General features: G+C 48.5%; 6 protein-coding genes across 8 annotated transcripts; 3 read left to right on the top strand and 3 right to left on the bottom strand.

Moving 5' to 3' along the window:
• Window positions 1–3712: 3712 nt before the first annotated feature.
• LOC111075561 lies at window positions 3713–11539 on the top strand. 3 transcript variants are annotated; one of them, XM_022368912.2, is made up of 20 exons: window positions 3713–3886; window positions 3965–4312; window positions 4413–4694; window positions 4774–4906; window positions 4971–5113; window positions 5333–5519; window positions 5875–5987; window positions 6061–6336; window positions 6404–6613; window positions 6742–7491; window positions 7604–8084; window positions 8207–8388; window positions 8485–8663; window positions 8728–8867; window positions 8964–9200; window positions 9256–9712; window positions 9774–9943; window positions 10006–10263; window positions 10337–10462; window positions 11091–11539. In XM_022368912.2, exons 1-20 carry the CDS (start codon window positions 3814–3816, stop codon window positions 11143–11145), a joined length of 4800 nt encoding a protein of 1599 aa, XP_022224604.2. In that variant the 5' UTR covers window positions 3713–3813; the 3' UTR covers window positions 11146–11539. The 3 variants fall into 3 exon arrangements, with proteins under 3 accessions (XP_022224604.2, XP_022224607.2, XP_022224605.2); XM_022368915.2 differs by lacking the exon at window positions 6742–7491 and having other exon boundaries at window positions 11091–11537; XM_022368913.2 differs by lacking the exon at window positions 6742–7491 and having other exon boundaries at window positions 6401–6613; window positions 11091–11537.
• Window positions 10572–10916, bottom strand: LOC111075566. Its single transcript, XM_022368919.2, has 2 exons — window positions 10806–10916; window positions 10572–10738 (listed from the first exon to the last, which is right to left on the bottom strand). The coding sequence occupies exons 1-2, from the start codon at window positions 10864–10866 to the stop codon at window positions 10605–10607; spliced, it is 195 nt and encodes a 64-aa protein (XP_022224611.2). The 5' UTR covers window positions 10867–10916; the 3' UTR covers window positions 10572–10604.
• A 369-nt stretch (window positions 11540–11908) lies between the features above and the next one.
• Window positions 11909–13941, bottom strand: LOC111075562 (probable serine/threonine-protein kinase cdc7). The gene is made up of 2 exons (XM_022368916.2): window positions 13694–13941; window positions 11909–13624 (listed from the first exon to the last, which is right to left on the bottom strand). The coding sequence occupies exons 1-2, from the start codon at window positions 13842–13844 to the stop codon at window positions 12249–12251; spliced, it is 1527 nt and encodes a 508-aa protein (XP_022224608.2). The 5' UTR covers window positions 13845–13941; the 3' UTR covers window positions 11909–12248.
• A 286-nt stretch (window positions 13942–14227) lies between these two features.
• Window positions 14228–16208, top strand: LOC111075563 (farnesyl pyrophosphate synthase). Its single transcript, XM_022368917.2, has 6 exons — window positions 14228–14496; window positions 14747–14841; window positions 14914–15125; window positions 15189–15550; window positions 15611–15837; window positions 15903–16208. The coding sequence occupies exons 1-6, from the start codon at window positions 14315–14317 to the stop codon at window positions 16082–16084; spliced, it is 1260 nt and encodes a 419-aa protein (XP_022224609.2). The 5' UTR covers window positions 14228–14314; the 3' UTR covers window positions 16085–16208.
• Window positions 16123–18302, bottom strand: LOC111075567 (CWF19-like protein 1 homolog). The gene is made up of 8 exons (XM_022368920.2): window positions 18193–18302; window positions 17958–18124; window positions 17574–17905; window positions 17190–17507; window positions 17034–17130; window positions 16647–16975; window positions 16428–16585; window positions 16123–16372 (listed from the first exon to the last, which is right to left on the bottom strand). The coding sequence occupies exons 1-8, from the start codon at window positions 18210–18212 to the stop codon at window positions 16234–16236; spliced, it is 1560 nt and encodes a 519-aa protein (XP_022224612.2). The 5' UTR covers window positions 18213–18302; the 3' UTR covers window positions 16123–16233.
• LOC111075564 lies at window positions 18301–19465 on the top strand. The gene is made up of 3 exons (XM_022368918.2): window positions 18301–18854; window positions 18915–19022; window positions 19083–19465. Exons 1-3 carry the CDS (start codon window positions 18747–18749, stop codon window positions 19422–19424), a joined length of 558 nt encoding a protein of 185 aa, XP_022224610.2. The 5' UTR covers window positions 18301–18746; the 3' UTR covers window positions 19425–19465.
• Window positions 19466–20085: the final 620 nt, after the last annotated feature.

The raw sequence follows: 20085 nt of genomic DNA, 5'->3' as shown, positions 1-20085 counted from the left end.
TAAAAAAAAGGGCATAGTAAAAATAACTACAATCGTATTTGAATGTAAAATGCGATTTTTGAATACAAACGTAGTAAAATTAAATATAATTCACTTTGGTTCAAATATAATTGTACTAAAATGTCCTTTTTATTTGATAATATTATTTAATACTTAATAATAATATTTAATATTTAATCTAAATACAAAACACTTTAAAATAAATATAATATATTAAATTTGTAGTTAAATATGTTTCATATTTAAGTTGAACATTATTATGACATGATTAAAACTTTTGATTTCAAAAATCAAAAGGAAAAATTTTTATTTTAAATATTCCATATTAAATGAAATTAAATATTTTTTGGGAAAGGGAGGGGAGAAAAGGGGGGAAAGGGAAAAGGGAAAAAAGAAAAGGAAAAAAAAAAAAAGAAAAAAAGGGGGGGGGGGGGGGGGGGGGGGGGGGGGGGGGGGGGGGGGGGGGGGGGAGGGGGGGGCCAGGGGGGGAAAAAAAGAAAAAAAAAAAAAAAAAAAACCCCCCCCCGGCGGCGCCCCCCCCGCACCCGGCCGGGGCCGCCCCCCCCGGGGGGGGGGGGGGGGGGGGGGGGCGGGGGGGGGGGGGGGGGAAAAAAAAAAAAAAAAAGGAGCCCAGGCAGCCCCGTTTATTTATTTTAAATATATTATATTATTTTTTTATGTCCCTCGAATTCCCAACTGGTTCCAGCTGCTGCAGCCTTGAATACACAGTTTAAATTATCTTGGCGCAGGGGCATAATCACGTTGCGATTATTTCTAGTTGAAAACTTTAACCTATTCACACCATGAGGACTTGAAATGTAGTCCGCGTATGCAAAATAATAACCAATTAGTTTAAAAATTAAATATATATATATATATATAAATATGAAACATATTAGATTTAAATTGTAAATATATTTAATTTAAATTTGAAGCATATTAACTTTAAATTTGAAACATATTAAATTTAAATATGAAATATATTAAATTTAAATATGAAATATATTACATATTAATATCAAAATTTAAGTGAAAAATATTCAATTTTAATACAACCACTCTTGGATGAAAATCAATGGCATGAAAATATTAAAACTTCAGGGCTTTTTTCTATCGGTGTGGATAAAGCAATAAATAGACGTCTCTCTGGGCACTAAATAGTAATCTGATGCAGATCTAACTCGGAGATTGTGGGATGTCGGACTTTCCTTATAAACACATACGATATATGTGAGCAAAGTTGGTCTTGCACCTGAAGTTTATGACTCAAGTTGATTGAACTCTTGTACGTTTCGGCTTGGCTATCATTTTAGATGATAATATTTTGCTATACGCTTCAGAAATTGTGAATAAACAGAAGCAGAGTTGAATTTAACATGAATTTATATGACATTATTCATTGTTCTTAATGATGCTGATGATCTAATGGGCCAGCCGAGCAGTCACGCGAATTCCGAGCTGGGTTCATTGAACGATCCAACCATTCGCACATAGAGACTAACTATAAGTTCTATCGTACTATTATAATCACGACATGTCCATGATAGATGTGACAATCGATCGATGTCGTGCAAAGTATATTTTCCCTTTGTTTCCATGTTGTTAATGTTGAGGGTCTCTCCTCTGTGGCTCAAAAATGTGGCAAGAAATAAATCCATTGCCTGATTTCTGACTACTGGGAGGAGTGCCACCATGCACCGCAGCTTATCCTCCAGAATTATAGTTATAGTTTTCTGCTGTACCTAGTACTATGTCCGCATAGACCAGGGATGACCATATGTGCAAGTGATTTGTGAAAATAAAAGTCGGAGCAACGGAGTGACATTTGCATTTGCATTTGCATGGCTCGTTTGGCTGCTGCCGCGCCCAATGACACTCGGCTGCAACAATGGGGGCGGCCCACGCACACCCAGCGGCGACAGGTGCACCTGTTGAGTAGGAGGAGATGCTGAGTGTCTCTGGCTGTTAGCTGCAGCCAGCCTCGAACTTATTCAGACGTGACACGCATTGTCATGATCTGACCCAACGCGGTACAATGAAAATGAAGAGCGGTGATCGTTTAGAGCAGAGCAGACGCTGCTGCTGCTGCATGCCCTTCAGAGTTGGGAAAGTCGCCCATGTCCATGAAACGTTCAACGGCCAAAGTGTCATTCGGCCAGAACGGAGAGGCTGAGCTGCTGCCTCAAACAAGCACGGGACGGAGACTCAACACACCCAACACACCCAATTCGGGTGCGAGAGTCGGGTGGGTATATGGAGTTAGGGGATATAGAGGTTGGGTGGCTTTTGTCAACTCTGTTCTGTTCTGTTCTGTTCTTTTCTGGTCTGGTCAGGTCTGGTCTGGTCTGTTCGCCGCACTGATTAACATTTGAATGGCAATCCCCACACATGTATGTGCATGCGAGTGTGGATGTGTGTATGGGGAGCATTTAGAACATTGTTCAGTTTGCTCTTTGTTGCCGTCTCCACATCTAATTAATTCCCCTTTCTGCCCATTGTTGCCATGGAGTTGCTGCCACGACTGCTGCCCCCGCTAACGTTAATCGCAATGGCCAGAACTGTGGCCCAGCACAGCACAGCACAGCACAGCACTGGCAATGGTAATGGTAATGGTAATCGTAATGGTCCAACCACCGATCCCACTGCAGACCAATGCGGAGTTCAATTTCAGAATTCAGTTTGTCGCGCCATATTCTAACGATCGGTCGGGTCTGGTCCCCAAACCCAACATTAATAAACACTAGCCCCGCCAGTCAAAGTCGGTTCAAGGCGATCCATTTAAATTGATCTATTGGCAATATTATCCTTGCTGCTTTCAAGGGTATGCACATGCAATCTGTATGGGGTGTTTGGTTGATTCACTTGATTAGTTATGTGCTTGATTAAATGAAAACGAAAGGAGCCTCAACAAGCCTCAATTTAGATCTAACTCGAACTCAATCGAAGTATATTTAATTTGAATTTCCAATGTGAACCTCGTGCCAAGGACTCTAGAGATTAAAGTTTCAAAGGATCCCCAAATAATAATTAAGTGACAAAAATAATTTTAGCTCTGAAGGATGCATATCCTTTTATACAAGGATACGTATAGGGAATTATGTGTGTAAATAGTGTTGTCTCCTTTTATAACCAGACTAAGGGATCCTCTCCCGCAAAGAATTTCACCAAAGTTGTTAAATATTCAGTGGAAAATTGGACTCTTTTTCGAGTGGAAGAGTACAGCCACCGCTCAGTTGTTGAGGTCAATGGCTAACGCTTTTCCACAAAAAATGGTAGCCCCACTCCGGCCGCCTTTGTGTGTGCTCTGGGGGAGAGCATAAATAGAAGCGTGGACAATAAGCCGGAAGCGACATCCGGAGTTGTGGATCGATATGAGTCGAGCGACACGTAGCATGGTTAGATTTTAGTTTAATGATCCAAATTCACGTTACGCACTGTGCACATTATGGCAACAGTCAGAAATTTTATTCCACTTTTCATGTGTTTTTCCTCCCAACACTTTGCTGGTTCTGCGGCGGGAGGGGGACGCGTCGTTTGCAGGGAAATTCCGCTTATTGAGGTCGCATATTTCGTGTGTCATTTTGTCAGCCAATGAACTAATTAGATCATGTCGGATAAACCAGCGGCACTAACCACCACGAGTTCTGTTGCAAACTGTAGGTTGGAAAACACGCAGCAGAGCAGCAGAGCAGCACACGAGCAGCAACAGAAACGAGAGACGAGACCCCACAGATCGAGGCCAATAATGCCGCGATCCAGCTAGGAAGCCCCACAGAACACAGAGACCGATATCGATAGCGAAACTATTATAGAATGAGACCCAAACGGGCACTGCATACGCTGCTGACGACCCTCCTGGTCTGTCTCGGCCTGACAGCAATCCAAGGTGAGTGAGCGAGTTCCAGGGGAACAGCGAGAGTCCTCGTGAGGGTAGGCTGTGATGCTCCCAATCTCTGCTTGCCAGGCCAAACCACCTGCAAGAATGGGCTGGGGCGCGTGCTCTACGAGCGACTGCCCAACCAGCAGCTGCAGGGCTACGATGACGATGTGGTGCGGGACACGGCTCCGCCCTTCCGGGTGCTGGAGAAGTGCCAGGATCTGTGCCTGCGCGACCGGACGGGCACGAACAATATGGTGCGCACCTGCACCAGCTTCGACTTCCAGCCGGGCAGTCGGATCACCTCGTTTGGCGGCAACTCCGAGTACGAGGAGTCGCTGTGCTATCTCACCGCCGAGCAGGCGGGACCCGAGGGCATTGGCAGCCTGATGCTGGTGCCCAACAGCGTCCACTTCAACGAGATTTGTCTGACATGTGAGTGCGCCCGAAGGCCGAATGCAATGTGCAATGTGGCTGCAATTGTAGCTGTATGAATCCCGTTCTCGTTCTCGTTCCCGGTTCCGTTCTAATGCAGCCAGTCGACCGGAGCGGGAGTGCCCCAGTCGGCGGTACGTGTTCGAGCGGCATCCGAGGAAGAAGCTAAAGCTGCCGATAAGCGACATCAAGGAGATCACGGCCGCCAATAGGTCGGACTGCGAGGACAAGTGCCTCAACGAGTTCTCCTTCGTCTGTCGCTCGGCCAACTTTGACTCCACCATGCGCTCCTGCACACTGAGCCGGTTCACCCGACGCACCCATCCCGAGCTGATGGAAGATGACCCCAACTCGGACTACCTGGAGAATACCTGCCTGAATGGTGAGACCCCCCCACTCTGTGCGGCTGCTTCATGCAGGTCTAATCCTAATCCGCTCCCCAATCCTAATCCATGGCACAGCTGAGAGGCGCTGCGACGGCCTGGCCGTGTTCGTCAAGGAGGAGAACAAGCGACTGGGTGGCCCCTTCGAGGTGGACATCTTCAACAACATGACGCTGGAGGAGTGCCAGACGATGTGCCTGCGTGCCGAGAAGTATGATCTGGCCTATACCCCTTCCATATTAGCCATTTGGCTAATAACAATTTGGCAATTGCAGATACTTCTGCCGCTCCGTGGAGTTCGACGACCAAAGCAAGCAGTGCATCCTCTCCGAGGAGGACTCCATCTCGCAGAAGGATGACATTAGCATCAGCTCCAGTCCCACACATCATTTCTATGATCTTGTGTGCCTCGATAATCGTAAGTGGCTCCCGTGCAGAGACTCCAGCCGTGGCTCACTTGGAGGCAGCGTCACCGTCACCGTCACCGTCAACGAAAACGACAACGACAACGGCGACAACAAGATTATAGTGGAGAGCCTCGGCTGCAACGGTTGCTTCTTCTGAGCCATTTCCACTTCCATTTCCATTTCCATTTCAATGTCTATGCTGTATGTTGTGTGTTGTTTTCCCGTTGCAGAACGAGCCAACGACTATCCAGATAACTCCGTCACCTCGCACCTCTTCTCGAGCGGCCGTCGGCCAGATACAGCATTCCAGCGTTACCGCAACTCGCGTCTCGGCGGCGAGTTTCACTCAGAGATCACCGGCCGTTCTCTAAGCGAGTGCCTGGACGAGTGTCTTCGCCAGACGAGCTTCCAATGCAGGTGCGTTTCATGCCGTTGCCTTGGCCTTAGCTTAACCGTTGCACACACATTACCCTCTGCTCTTCGAACAGAAGGGTATATCCCCTAAGCGTTGGTGTATGTGACAGGCAGAAGATGTTGTCCTCCGTGTCAATATTTCCCATTATTAATAGCGGGACAGGGCAGGGCATTTAATAGTCGGAGTACTCGACCAGTGCACTCAGTCTTGCTCGTTTTTTTTTTACTGTTGCTTTTGGCATCGTCTTCTGCTCGTCTTACAAACCCACGACGTACCTACGATGTACGATGTTGCACGTACCCATCCCCGCTCACTCACCCCACCTCACCTCCCCTAACCGATTCCACTAAATTGCAGGTCTGCGGTGTATAGCGATCGTTTTCGTACTTGTCGCCTCAGTCGGTACAATCAAAAGGACGGCATGCGCATTATATACGATGCTGATTATGATTACTACGAGAATCTAATGTGTAAGTGGCTGCGAGGAGGTGCTAATGGACTGACTGGTAATCTCTGGCTCTCCCCCCTCTGTCCATCTTCCAGTGAATGTGGTGGGCGGCGGCGGCGCCGATGGCGATGCTGGCCACGGTGGCAGCGGCGGTGATGGCAAGCGACCTGCAGATCAGTCGGGCAGCAACTGGAGACAGCCTAATAAGCACGACGATCGCTATGGGTCAGGTGGTTCAACTGCCGGTGGAGGCGGATCGCATGGCGTAGCGGTGACTGGGACAGGCGGTGGTTCCCGTCTGCCTGCGAACGAGGGCATTGACTACGGGCGCCCATACGATCGCTATCCAGACTTTGCGGCCAATGAATATGGTACCTTTATATCCTCCCAGCTCTACTTTTCTATCCAGATGATTTACTATTGCTCGTCCCCTAGCAGATCGATATCCGTATGGAGGTGGAGGTGGAGGTGCAGGCGGCGGTGCTGGTGCTGGCGTTGGAGCTGGTGGGGATCGCGATCGAGATCGTTATCCACCTGATCGCTACGGCCAGGGGGCAGGCGGAGGTTCCCGCTATCCCAGCGGAGGCGGAGGCGGAGGTGATGGCATGGGATATGGCCGTCCCTACGATCGCTATCCCGATGATTATGGTAAGTGAGCTCCCCCGTACACCAGAAGGCACCCTAAAACCGAATTAATGACACCCAAGACAATGAATTGAGATCACCTCGCCACACTGACAACTAATTAACTAAACTAACCCCCACCCCCACGTCAGATCGGTACCCGGCGGGTGTCAGTGGTGATCGTGATCGTGATCGCGATAGGGACCGCGACCGAGAGCGCTATCCCGGCGACCGAGAACGCGACCGAGAGCGCTATCCAGGCGATCGGGAGCGTGATCGTGATCGCTTCGCTGATCGTTATCCGCCCCCGGATCGCTATGCGGATAGGTACGGAGACCGGCGCTATCCGGACAGGGACAGAGAGAGGGAGCGCGATAGATTGCCCTTCCGTCCGTTGCCGTATCCGGGCATCAATGACAACACTCTGCCCAGCGATCTGCCACACACAAGGCCCTATCCTACGGACGAAGATGCGCCCTTTAGGCCCTACGGCTATGGCGGCAGTCGCTACGGAGACAACAGATACGACAGTCGCTATCCGCCACGCTATCCGCCGCCAGGCAGGGAGCGAGATCCCATCGGGGGCTACACTGGACGCGATGCCCCAGACAGCATATTTCCGGACAGACGGTACCGGCCGTCCTCCATGGACCCGGCCAGGTATCCATACGCGCCGGACTCGAGAGGACCACCGGGCCGATACGACGATATTGTGCACAGTGCCAGGCGGCCGGAGCCGGAGTCGGCTAAGCGCTATCCACCGGCTCCCATTGCACCCACGGGCAGTGCCAGCAAATACGCGTCGACTCCGAACCGATTCCCGGTAGGTAACGATCGCTATCCCATGGACATCTACAAGTACGGCAATCGGCTGGGACCCAGCGATCTAGGCAGACGTCCGGGTAAGTACACGGGACTAACCAACTACCAACCCAACCCCTATCACCATTAACCCCTGTGGAAAGGCAGCACTGCCCCGCGGAGATCAGCACTGACACAGACTCTCTCATTTAGGACTGGATCGCCCGCCTCCCTTCTACGACTACGACTATGAGGAACGCTACGGCGACAGGTACGGGCCCTACGATCGGGAGTACGATGGACCACCGGGTCGCCGACCCCCCGTGAGTGGTCCCTACGGACGCTATGACACTCCCTTTAACCGTCCCTATGGAGGTGGGGGCGGCAACGGCCTCGATGATCGTCCCATTCCGCTGCCCGGCATCGGTCTGTCCCACCCACCCACAGCTTACGGGGCCAATGCTGGTCATGTGGGTGTGGGCGTGGGCGTGGGCGTGGGCGGGGGCCTTGGCTCGGGCCCGCCACGACCGCCGATCACCCGCTGCGAGGAGAGCGACAATTTTAAGCAGATAGCCGCCAGGCACAAGATGCGCCGCCACTATGTCCGTCGCACACTGGTCGTGCCCAGCCTGATCCAGTGCGAGCGCGAGTGCATCGAGAGTCGCGACTTTGTGTGCCGCAGCTTCAACTACAGGTATGTGTGTGTGTGTTGGCTTAGGCTGTGGAGGTGTGGAGGCTGAGATGTGGCGAGAGATACATGGGAGATGCTTGTTACAAGAGCGACTACAAATAAGCAAACGCGAATTCAATTTGCAGAGACACAGCCGCCTCCAGCTATGAGGATCGCGATCGCGATCGCGATAGGGAGTCCTCCAATTGCGAGCTGAGCGACAGAGACTCGCGGGAGCTGGACATCCACGATCCGGGCACCTTCGACGCCTCCAACTATGATTTCTATGAGCGCAGCATCGGACGCAGCGATGGCGAGTGCATGGATGGTACGAGAATAATATTTAATTGAATGCATAGCCCACAACTGATGAGTGAATGACCCTACTCCACCCCATTCCTACTCCACCCCACCCCACCCACAGTGACGCAGACTTGCAACGAGGAGGGCATGGAGTTCACTATCCGTACGCCAGAGGGCTTTTTGGGGCGCATCTACACCTACGGCTTCTACGATCGCTGCTTCTTCCGTGGCAACGGGGGCACCGTCAACGTCCTGAGGATCAGTGGTCCCCAAGGCTATCCCGACTGTGGCACCCAGCGCGTGAGTCACACACACGGGCCAGAGATCCAGCATCAGGTATTTAATCACTGGTCTTGTCTTCTAGTACGGCGACACTCTCACCAACATCGTGGTGGTCCAGTTCTCGGACAACGTTCAAACGAGCCGCGACAAGCGCTACAATCTGACCTGCATCTTCAGAGGGCCCGGTGAGGCCGTTGTCAGCTCCGGCTACATCGGAGCAGGGTAAGCTATCAACTTCCCAGTCTTCTCTTTTGTGCAAACCCCTCTACCCACCTCTACCCCTCTACCCACCTCTACCCCTCTTTGCTACCTTTGCAGATCCGGCAGTCCTATTCCCATAGAGTACCTACCAGCCGAGAATACGCTTAGCTCCAAGGTGCGCCTCAGCATCCTGTACCAGGGCAGACCGACCACCACCATAGCCGTGGGGGATCCCCTGACATTCAGGCTGGAGGCCCAGGACGGATACAATCATATCACGGACATTTTCGCCACCAATGTGGTGGCTAGGGACCCGTACTCGGGTCGCAGCATACAGCTCATAGACCGCTTTGGGTAAGTCTGTTCGTCATTATGCCCAATCTCTGCCCGCTAACCTTTGGACACGCAGCTGCCCGGTGGATCCCTTCGTCTTTCCGGAGCTGGACAAACTGCGCGATGGCGACACCCTGGAGGCACGTTTCAATGCGTTCAAGATACCCGAATCGAACTTCTTGGTCTTCGAGGCCACGGTCCGATCGTGTCGCGAGGGCTGCCAGCCGGCGTACTGCCCAGGGCCGGCGGGTCGACAGGAGCCCTCGTTTGGGCGCCGCAGACGCTCCTTGAACACCACCGACATGGCCGAACTGGAACCTCTACCCGCGGACGAGGACGAGGACGGATCCGGAGCTCAGGCTCTGGCTCTGGAAGGAATCAAGCCGTTGGATGTCGCCAGCTCGGAGGACGTGATCATTGTGAACAGCACCACGGTAAGCGCCACTCTGGGGCAGAGCCAACTGAATGAGACGCAGACGGGAGAGAAGTCCAAGGAGAACGAGGAACCGGAGCAAGTGCGGGAAATGATTGAAGTGAGCATGGGGAGAGGGGAGAGGGGAGACTGAGTGTCGGTGGCTGATTGATCCCTTCTAGGTGTTTGAGACGCGCGAGGAGATCGAGAAAGAGTCCTATCCCCGCAAGCTTGTGGCCCCCGTGGAGACGGTGTGCATGACCCCGGCAGAGTACCATGGCCTGATCACGGCCATCATTCTGCTGATGATCCTTCTGTTCAGCATCACGCTGGTTGCCGGCCTGGGCTACAGGTGAGATCAGTGGGAATGTCAATGTCATTTCTCGGGACTCAACTACGATCTTCCCCCCTCAGACGCTACTGGAAGTCCATCTCGAAGAACCGCCTGGTGGACCGCCACTCGCCGATCCACTCGCTGGGCCACTCCCACTCTTCCATACGCACACACGAGCGCTTCACAGAGATCGGACACATGCCCAACATGAATGGGGGAGGTGGTGGAGCAGGGGGCGGGGTCGGAGCCAATCAGAGCGCATCGAATCGGGCCTCGAACGCCTTTCGCACCAACATGTCCATGTTCGGCGGCTCATTACACAAGACTTTTGCCACGGGGTGAGGATCACTATCTGGCGGTCTGTCAGCCAGCCGAACCGGTCCACTTATGGGGTGTTTAATGTCTTTACAGCAACTTGGCGCGCATGTGCCAGCTGCCAGTTATAAATCCGATGCGTTCGGCGGGACAGAGCAGTCACCAGTTCGAGGATCCCAGCGAGCCGATCTACACCGATCCCTCGCTCTTCGAACGCTCCAGGCAAGTGGGCATCCAGGCCAATCCCATCCCTAGGAAACCCGAACCAAACCCAGCCTCATCATCATCATCATCCAGCCATACAGCCATACGCAATTGTAAATATTTTCAAGATCCCGGCATCATTTATTTCGATGTGGCACAATCACAAGGGATGGCAAGTGCAGAGTCCAGCCGGATTGCAAATGCCATCCCGTCCGCCTGCTATCTGGCACCTGGTGGAGCACCAGTCGCCCTGCAGGTGGCACACGTTCGGGATCGTTGGCAAATCGCCTAAAACTAAACACAACAATAAATTAACTCTCATTCAGTTCCGTTCCGTTCAGTTCCGAAAGGAGCGACTTACAGTTTTGGGCACTGGCTAACCAGACTAACAATAGAACGAGAAAGAGCCGCAAGTACTTCATGCTGACGTGCGCTTATATAGACGGACAAGTCGAGACTAAAGTCAAGCTGAGGTCTGGGCGGCGATAAGCCCTATCAGGGCAACGAATCTTGTGCAACGGATCTTGTGCGCAACTCTCACTCTTTCACGAATACTAAATACTAAATTGCTTTAAATTATTTTAAATTGCTGATTAAAGTTGCCATTTCATTTCATTTCCATTTCCATTCTATGCCTATCCCACAGATCGCTGCGAAGTCTGACCATGGTGGCCGAGTCCGAAGACAATCAGGAGGTCTAAAAGTGCACAAGAATATCTGAGATGTCTGATCGTCCTCTTGTGATTAGTTGTAAATAAGCTAACAGTTTTAAAACTCCACTTAATCCAACAACCAGAAATACGATCACTCAATATTTATACGCTAGCTAAATGCGTCGGCGACCCTCGCATATGCCTGGGTCCAACAACTAGCCTAAGAACTGCACAACAGCCCCACGCTATGCTCCCAAATCTACATATACGTAATATCAAACATTCTTCTTATGAACGTATGCTATTAAACATAGTTTATCTAAGGCTAACCAACGCAAAACAACACAAATAAACAATTATTCTCTATACCAGCTAAGATACATTAAATGCAATAAAACCCAAAGCTATCCATATACGAGTACAATATTATCGCGACTTTACTCCGCCAACGGAATGCAGCAGCAGCAATTAATCAGGGCCCAAACGGGGGCTGGATGTCCCGCCAGTGGCAACAGTAGGCAGCTTTGCAACTTCTCGCTTTGGGTTAACGAGCGGGGCCAAGCTGCAGTTGCGGACAGTAGCCAATGGGCCACTGCTTGAAGATATGATCTCTGGCCGGCTCAGCATGATGTTTTCCAGCAATCAGTAGAGCAGAAGGGGAATCAGGAGCGGTCAAAGGCCGGCAAATAAATCAAACAGCAGGACAGATGCCAGAACGCGAACCACGCAGACAGAGAGGGAGCATCACGAAGTGGACAATCAATGCAAATGCAGATCTAAAAAGTACATTCAAGAACTACCATCACTTCTTACAATTCAAGTTTGTAATATGCATATTTCGTACACAGTTTAATAAACATTTCAGAATAAATTAAAAGCTTCCTTTTTTATACTTAGATATAAGAACATAAATTAATGCAGATACGGGTTCGATCCCATTTAGTACCAATGGAAAGGGCCTGGAGCTGGTCATGACTAGTACAGATGGAAAGTGTTCGACTGGACAGCTTTGCAAATGCCTTCTTGGTGGGATGCAGACCAGCTCGAACCAATATTTTGGACCCTTGAAGTGAATGCGAACCCCAACACTCTTACCTGATAATATAAATTATAGATTGGACTATTTACAAAGATATCGGCGGCTAGTCTGACTAATCATCGAAGAATAGTATCTCCAGGATTCTCTTCTGCGCGCTCTTCTTGCGCTCCTTGTTCATCTTCAGCAGCTCGGTGGTGACCAGCTCGCCTAGAAGGTGCTCTGACAGTCGCTGCACGCCTGGAAGATTTTGTGGGGACTGAAACTTGCCGAAGTTCGAGGGATGTGAGGAGTTGCCCTGATGCGGCAACTGCTGATAAAGCTGCAACAGGAAGTCCGTATTCGATGGAAACATGTTCTGGTGTTGCTGATGCTGCTGCTGCTGTTGGTTATTGTTGCTGTTGTGTCCAGCGTTGGCATTATTCGGATTCCCATTGCTATTTGCATTGCCACTGCCATTGCCACTGCCATTGCCATGCCCATTGGTGCGCTGCATGCCCATTGAGTTACTGTAGTGGTTGCCGTGCTGCATTATGACCTGGGGCTCCATAAGGTCATGACTATTGTCATCGGAATCCTCATCGGAGTCGTTGATAAAGTGGGGGCCATTTCCTCCATTGCTAGACATTGGGTTATGCGCATTGCCATTGAGCTGCACGCGGGGCTTTTTTAAGTGGAAGTTGCTGGATGTTGACGAGTCCAAATCGTCATTTCCCTTGGGATTGTAGACATGGCCCTGCATCTGAATGTTGGAGCTGGTGCTCGTGGAGCTACCTGCAGCGCTAGAGGAGGAATGTACTACCGGAAGCTGCTGTGCAGAGGCCGGCGACTGTTGCTGTGATTGCTGGTGTTGCTGCTGAGTGCCAGTGCCAATACCCTGCAACGGCGAGGACAGCGGCGATTTCATCGAAGATGACGTTGAGGGGAGACTGCCGCCACCGTTTTGGGGTCCAGTTACGCCAACTGAACTGTCTCGATACTGCTCCTGGTAACCTTGCGAGGAGTCGGCCATGACAGCAGCCACGGCAGCCGCCTGCTGTTGCATCTGCGACTGGGATATTTGCTGGAGTTGCTGGGAGGCCACAGCCGCAGCGAACTCTCTAAATGCCTGATCAGCCTCGATCTTCACCGGATTAACACTTTCCAGTGCTGAGGAGGCAACGGTGCTCAGTGCATTCATGGCGTGCTGCTGATCTGGCTGATGGTAGTGATGGTTTTGACCCGAACCGTTGAACTGGGACATGTTCTTGGTGGACCCGTTTGATTTATCCACCATGTATTCGTTGTAACTCGAGCTGTTGGCCGACTGGGGCGACGTGAGGAAGCTCGGGACGTTGCGATAGGATTTTCGTGGCTGAATGTGTTGGTCTAGGAACTTCATTTTCTCGAGATAGGGTCGAGACAGGTGCTCGTAGATTGGAGTATCGCCCTGCTTCCGCTGCGAGACGTAGCGTTCCCGCAGATACTTCCAGCGCTTCTTGCACGTGTCCACTGCAAGGGACAAGATTTGTATTTACCAATATATATCAAAGTCTGTATTAAGTCGAGTCTCCCTCTCACCATCCGTTCGCAGCTTCATGGCAATCAGTTGCCAGGCATCGTCCTTAGTCTCATACTTTCCACCGTTGGCGCTGCCGTTTAGGTAGTACTTCTGCCTGTTGTATATGACCCCATGGTGGGCCACTTCATCAATTAATTGTTCGTCCATCATTTTTTCGCAGCTTTATTATTTTATTTGCGATTCTTCGCTTTCCGTGTGCGTCAGGCCATTTCCAGAACTGTACCCGAGCGTTTTGCAACACTGAGCAGTGCTGGCAGAATTACATGCTAGTTTCGAACAAATATATGACAAAATGCGAGAGCAAATAAGCTAAAAATTATATCCCATAGTTATATTTAAATAAGCGGTAAATTAGGACCATCGTCAAATTCAACATCCTATCCTCTCCTACCTTTGATCATGGTATTTTATTTATTTTTTTTCAACACATACTCCAGCAAATATGCTAGATTTAGCCTAAATAAGCTAAAATGGCAGCACTGCCCAGCAGAACTGAGTCTGCTATCGATAGTCCGTGTCCAGTATTTGAAAACGTTAGGAACTTGAAGTTAAATTTTGGTCAAGGGGGGTCGAGAAGCTGTCGTTAACCGGAGAGATTTCTAATAATATTGTGAATAAAAATGTTTAAACTAGCTCGTCGGCTTCTTCCCCAGCAGCGGATATTCTCAACTCCGCTGCGTCTTCAACGTCTTATCTCCACCAGCGACGAAGTCAACTCGGAGCCTATTATCAAATCTATGGAAACGATTGGCGGCCTGTCCACGGAACTTGTCAACGAGCAGAAGTTGAAAAAGACCAGCAGGTAATCTACCGGTTTCTGCACTTGAACTTTGTCTGTATTTGTTTACATTGCCTTTGGGGGTCATTCGTGCACTTGCTGTGCCCGTGAAGTTGTTGAGGGCGGGCGTGGCATGGCGTTTGAGGGGGGAAAGTTGTTCGTGCAAGTACCAACAGAGTCACGTAGGCCAGAGATCCACTAATGTATTCACCCTTGTGTGTATGTGTATGTGTATGTATTGCATTCTATTGTTTGAGTTTTGTTTTCTCCCCAGAACATTATCAACGCTTCAAAATCACTCCGTTCCAATTGCGGCTCGCGTCACAGTGTCAAAAGATGAAAGTCGCGACTTTATGGCTGTGTTTCCTGGTGAGCTCCGCTCCGCCTTTGTTTCCACCACTTAGCATAACAGTACTAATGTTTATTCTAATTCGTTCGCAGATCTTGTACGTGACATCACTACCGTGACGAAGACCCATAATTGCAATGATGCCGCTAAGTGGTTTGCCCAGGTGCTGCAATACAATGTACCGCGGGGCAAAAAGAATCGCGGCATACTCACAGTGCTCACCTACAAGAATCTGGTGGCAGCCGAAGATTTGACCCCAGAGAATATAAAGCTAGCCCAGTACCTGGGATGGTGTGTGGAAATGGTTAGTTTTGATCGTGTGTTCTTGAAAATACCCAACCTAATCTGATTCGCATTATCCCTGCAGCTCCAGAGCTTCTTCATAATCTCTGACGACGTGATGGACAACAGCACAACACGACGCGGCCAGCCGTGCTGGCACAAGGTTGAGAACGTTGGCTTGACAGCCATCAATGACGCTCTAATGATTGAGAATGCCATGTATGCCATTTTGAAGATGCATTTCAGCCACCTGGACTGCTATGTGGCGCTCATGGAGCTCTTCCATGAGATTACCTACATAACAACTTGTGGCCAGTCATTAGATCAGCTCAACTCCAATCGAAGTGTTTCCGAGTTCACTATGGACAATTACAAATCAATTGTGGACAACAAAACTGCCTACTATTCATTCTATCTGCCCTTTGCTGTTGCCTTACACTTGGCTGGGTGCGTAGTGATATTGCAGTTGTCCAGCTTTACTGAATACTAACTCCTTCCTTCTTGTAGATATAAGGACGCCGAAGCCTTCCGCCAATCAAAGACCATCCTCTTGGAAATGGGTCACTTTTTCCAAGTTCAAGACGATTTTCTTGACTGCTTCGGGAACCCGGAGGTGACTGGCAAAATTGGCACCGACATACAGGACAACAAATGCTCCTGGCTAGCCGTGGTGGCCATGCAGCGAGCTAATGCCGAGCAAAAGAAAATCATGATCGATTGCTATGGAAACGAGGGTGAGACGATCGGAACTGCTTAGCCAGTGAAATTGGTTGGTAACAATTTTAACTTTCCAATGCAGATCCAGTCAAGGTGGAGCGGGTTAAGGAACTTTACAAGGAACTCGGCTTGCCCACTACTTTTGCCACATTCGAAGAGGAGTCGTACAACATGATTAAAACACACATACAACAAACATCGCGCGGTGTTCCCCACCAAACTTTCCTGCAAATCCTCAACAAAATCTACCAGCGAGACTCCTAAACTATTCAGATCTATCAAATTTTGAGACGAGAACGTTTTTACTTAAATTATAGCTTTAGAATTTATACAAGGGATGCGTCTGAATTGTTTAAGCAATTATAACCGAAATTATAACTTTATCATACCTACATTTATTTTAATAGACACACTTAGACTGTGAAGTCAAATGGGGCAAATCCCTTGCGGAATTCCGATACATAAGTCGTCTCTTCGTCTTTCTCGAGAAGGCATTCCTTCCAGTTGACTTTTTCGTCACAATTAAGAAGATTCTCCGAACAGAAAACGTCCCTGCAAAATACATTAATCAAACAACAATTGCAATAGAAGCTAATCTGTAACGCACCTAGCGAAATGCAGGGGGAAATGATTCATCTGCCGCGTAATTAGCGTGCTGTCATCAGGGAGCTCGGTCAGAAAATAAGGTCCAATTTCTGGCAACATTTTCGGAGAATCTAATGCCGGTAGCGTTTCAAATTGAAGATTGAATTCCTCCGCTTTGTCCTTAATGATTAAAGTGACTAATTATAATGATTCATAGATGAATTTGAAGAGATTTTCATACCTCAAAGCTATGCTTTATCTTCCATGCATAACCTTCCTCGATGCCGAGAACGTTGATCTGTAGGTGGAATGACTTGTAATGGCGTTCCGTGAAGCACACCACTTGACCGATGGTTTTGAAGAACTTTCGCAAGGCGTTTTTAAATTTATCCAGCTCCTCCCAATCCTCAGTGCTCAGTTGGGCTGCGCAGGGCAGATGCTTTGTGGACAAAATCATGACATGGTGTCTGTTAATTGGACCCTTGGCTAGGGCCAGATAGAAACGTTCTCCGACAGTAATAATTAGATGCTTTTCCACATCGGGTGATGATAAACAGAACCAGCATTTCTCTGAAATTGTATAACATATGAGTTGCGACAATACGAGAGCTACTGTCTGTTGGCGTACCCTGGTCCAATTCTTGAATTCGTCGTTTCTTCCCGTAGCCACGCTGTCCTTTTGATTTCTTGGTGCTCATATCGTAAAAATACTGGCGGTTTTCGGACTAAAAAGTTTAGGTTAGGTTTAGGTACCATTGGTAAACACAATAAGAGGAATACTCACTGTGTCATTCTTGTCGACGGTTCCGCCCAAATCAAGCCCAGCATATGGGCACGGAATTTCATTGGTTGTCTTCTGCACCAGATCAAGCAATCGAGACTTATCGACAGGTTTTAGGGTGAGCGCGTAGATATATTTTGCCTTTTCACTGTTTCCCACATCAGCCAGAGAGATAAATCGGGTACAGAGCTCAAACTGTGTTGTCTCGTCCTTTGGCATACGAAAGGGCGGGCACTCAAAGAAGGTGCCGTTGATGGCACAAAAATGATAGCGAGGCTTGACCTCCCGACAGAGGAACGATATTAACTTGGATGCTGTTGCCTGGAATAGATAATTGATTGTTAGCGCAAACAGATCCACAGACTGGACTGGCTAATGTGCACCTACATTTTCATTCTCCTGCATCCCGTATGGCCATTGCGATGTGAGAAGTACGTCCACTCCTCTGTACTCGGTGGAGCAGTTCTTTGACACCAAACACGAATTTCTGACAGCAAATACATCCGATTTAGTGAACTCGTGGTTAGATTTAGCTGAATCTGCAGCACCAGCTGACTCCACGCCACTTAAATAGGCTATTTTGACGCCACTGGTGAGCGTGTACACGCCTCGTTTGCCGAGGTATGTGAGGTTTGTGCAAATTTCACCATCCGCCAGCTCCTCGAAATGCTTTCCATGCTCCTTCTGGTTCGGGCCAAGTATGTAGGTGGGCACTGTGACTGAAGATTGAGCATGTTAGTATATAAATGGACCATACGCTGTAGTACTTACTGTGCTTGCATCCATTCTTGTAGGCAATCAGCTCCTCGTTCTGTTTGTCATCGCCAAAAAAGTCTCCGACGCAGCAGAGAATCTCAAAGGGTCCCGCTTTTTTGTTGACCTGTTCCACTCGCTGAAATAACTGCTTGAAACGTCCGCGCACATCGCCCACAACTAGTCTATGAGTGAGAAAACATTGCATTAACTAATTTAACTGGTAAAATTCATTATTATATTTAATTTTTACATTTTGGTGCCCGCGTCCATTGGTTCCGATTGGTGGTTCAGTTCAATTTAGTGGTTCGCACCGGCTGTTCGCAAAAGAGTTTGCACCATTTGAGCGAACTATTGACTAAATATAAAATAACCAATTTGCAAATACGCACAAATGCTTGTAAATACATTTCCATTATGAAATAATATTAGTAAATGGCTATTTAAATTTATATAACTATGCTGAACCATAATTATCGCAGTCAGGGCTGGACTTGGACACGTTGGGGATTTCACATCAGAAGTTTTGGCAATTGCTGTTTAATTGCCCGATCAGTATTCTATATTCAACTAAACTTTAACCTTAGTGCAGTGTCAATGGCCCAAAATATGGAATTATATGTGACATTGGCCCCAAACAGCATTCGATTGCAACAATGAACCTTTGCTAGGTTTTCTGGTCATGCGTGGCTGGCACAATTAAGTGGATTGGATTGGTCTCTGCGTTCCATTAGAGGATGCCAAGCTGCGTGGGACATATAAAATAGACTGTGTGTCTCCAATCCAATCATTCGGTTAACCACAGCAATGTCGCCAAGTCTGATTTTGTTAGTTTCTGTTGTGCTCGGTTTGGCGTTGAGCCCTCAAAGTGCGCTGGGCCAGACAATCGACTGTCAGAGACCACCTCAACTTGTGGTAAGTTTAGTGATTGAAACGATTCATACGAGGCATTATTGAAGTCTCCCATGTTCATAGGATCCATCACTCTGCTGCAGGGACGGCGGTCGCGACCAGATCGCAGAGAAATGCGCCCAGCGGATTATAGGAGAGGGAAAAGGCTTGCCATCGCTGGAAACTGCCACAGTGAGTACCCATAGCCCTACTATACAAAAGCACAGATTAAACATTAAACTTCCAATCTAGTGTCTGGCTGAGTGCATCCTCAACACGTCACAGTACATTCAAGATCCACAGAAGCTGCACTTGGAGAACATCCGCAGTAGTCTTTCCGAAAAGTTTTCCAATGACACCGCTTATGTGGACGCGATGGCAGCAGCTTTTACCAAATGTGAGCCCCAATCACAACGGCGTCTTGCAGCCATCCAGCAATCGCAGCAACAACACAAATGCAGTCCCTTCTCGGCGATTGTTCTCGGTTGCACATACATGGAGTACTTTAAGAACTGCCCCGTAAATCGATGGACGCAGAATGCGGAATGTGCCTTGGCTAAGACATATGTTACTCAATGTGGATTGGGGGCTTAGACTTTTGTTTGTTCAAAAAATATATAATTTTAAATAGAAAACGGCTTTGGGACTGTCCACCTACTCATCGATATCGATAGCCCAAACTGTTCTTGAAGCCCTGGTTCGTGCTTATTGCTCAAAGAACCGAATTGACCATTTTTGGTTGAACCTTCTTATATAAGCAAACCAACAAAAAAGAATCTGAAAACTAGCCAATCTTTTGAAAAAATTCATTTATAAAATGGATAAAATTATATGCTTAGTGCTAAGAGTCACAGCTAGCTTGTAATACTAAATCGTATATCAAAAATGGAGGAATATGATTTTCCTCGGTATATTTACGGCATATTTTAAAAATGACGTTTCTGAGGTTCCAGTCACACTCGACAAAACAAATCAAGTGAACTATTTATTTTTCCATATATATACATTTGAAAATGACCGCCAAACTCATTTAGCGCACAAAAAATACTGACATTTTTCGCTCTAAATTCGTGGTGGTTTTTCAAAATTTTCTCTCTTTTCAGAGGTGAAGAGAGCGTTTTCGTGGTGACTTTTCGTGGTGTGAAAAGCATGTATCTTACGGGAACGTTCCCGTAAGATACATTTGATTTGTATGGGGAAAAATTCAGCAACATGTGGAAATGAGCAACAATCTGCATACCTTGGGAAAATGGAT

Source organism: Drosophila obscura, unplaced genomic scaffold (genome assembly GCF_018151105.1).
Source record: "Drosophila obscura isolate BZ-5 IFL unplaced genomic scaffold, ASM1815110v1 contig_25, whole genome shotgun sequence".
In the NCBI taxonomy this organism is placed as follows: Eukaryota; Metazoa; Arthropoda; class Insecta; order Diptera; family Drosophilidae; genus Drosophila; species Drosophila obscura.
This window is presented reverse-complemented; position numbering and strand designations above follow the sequence as displayed.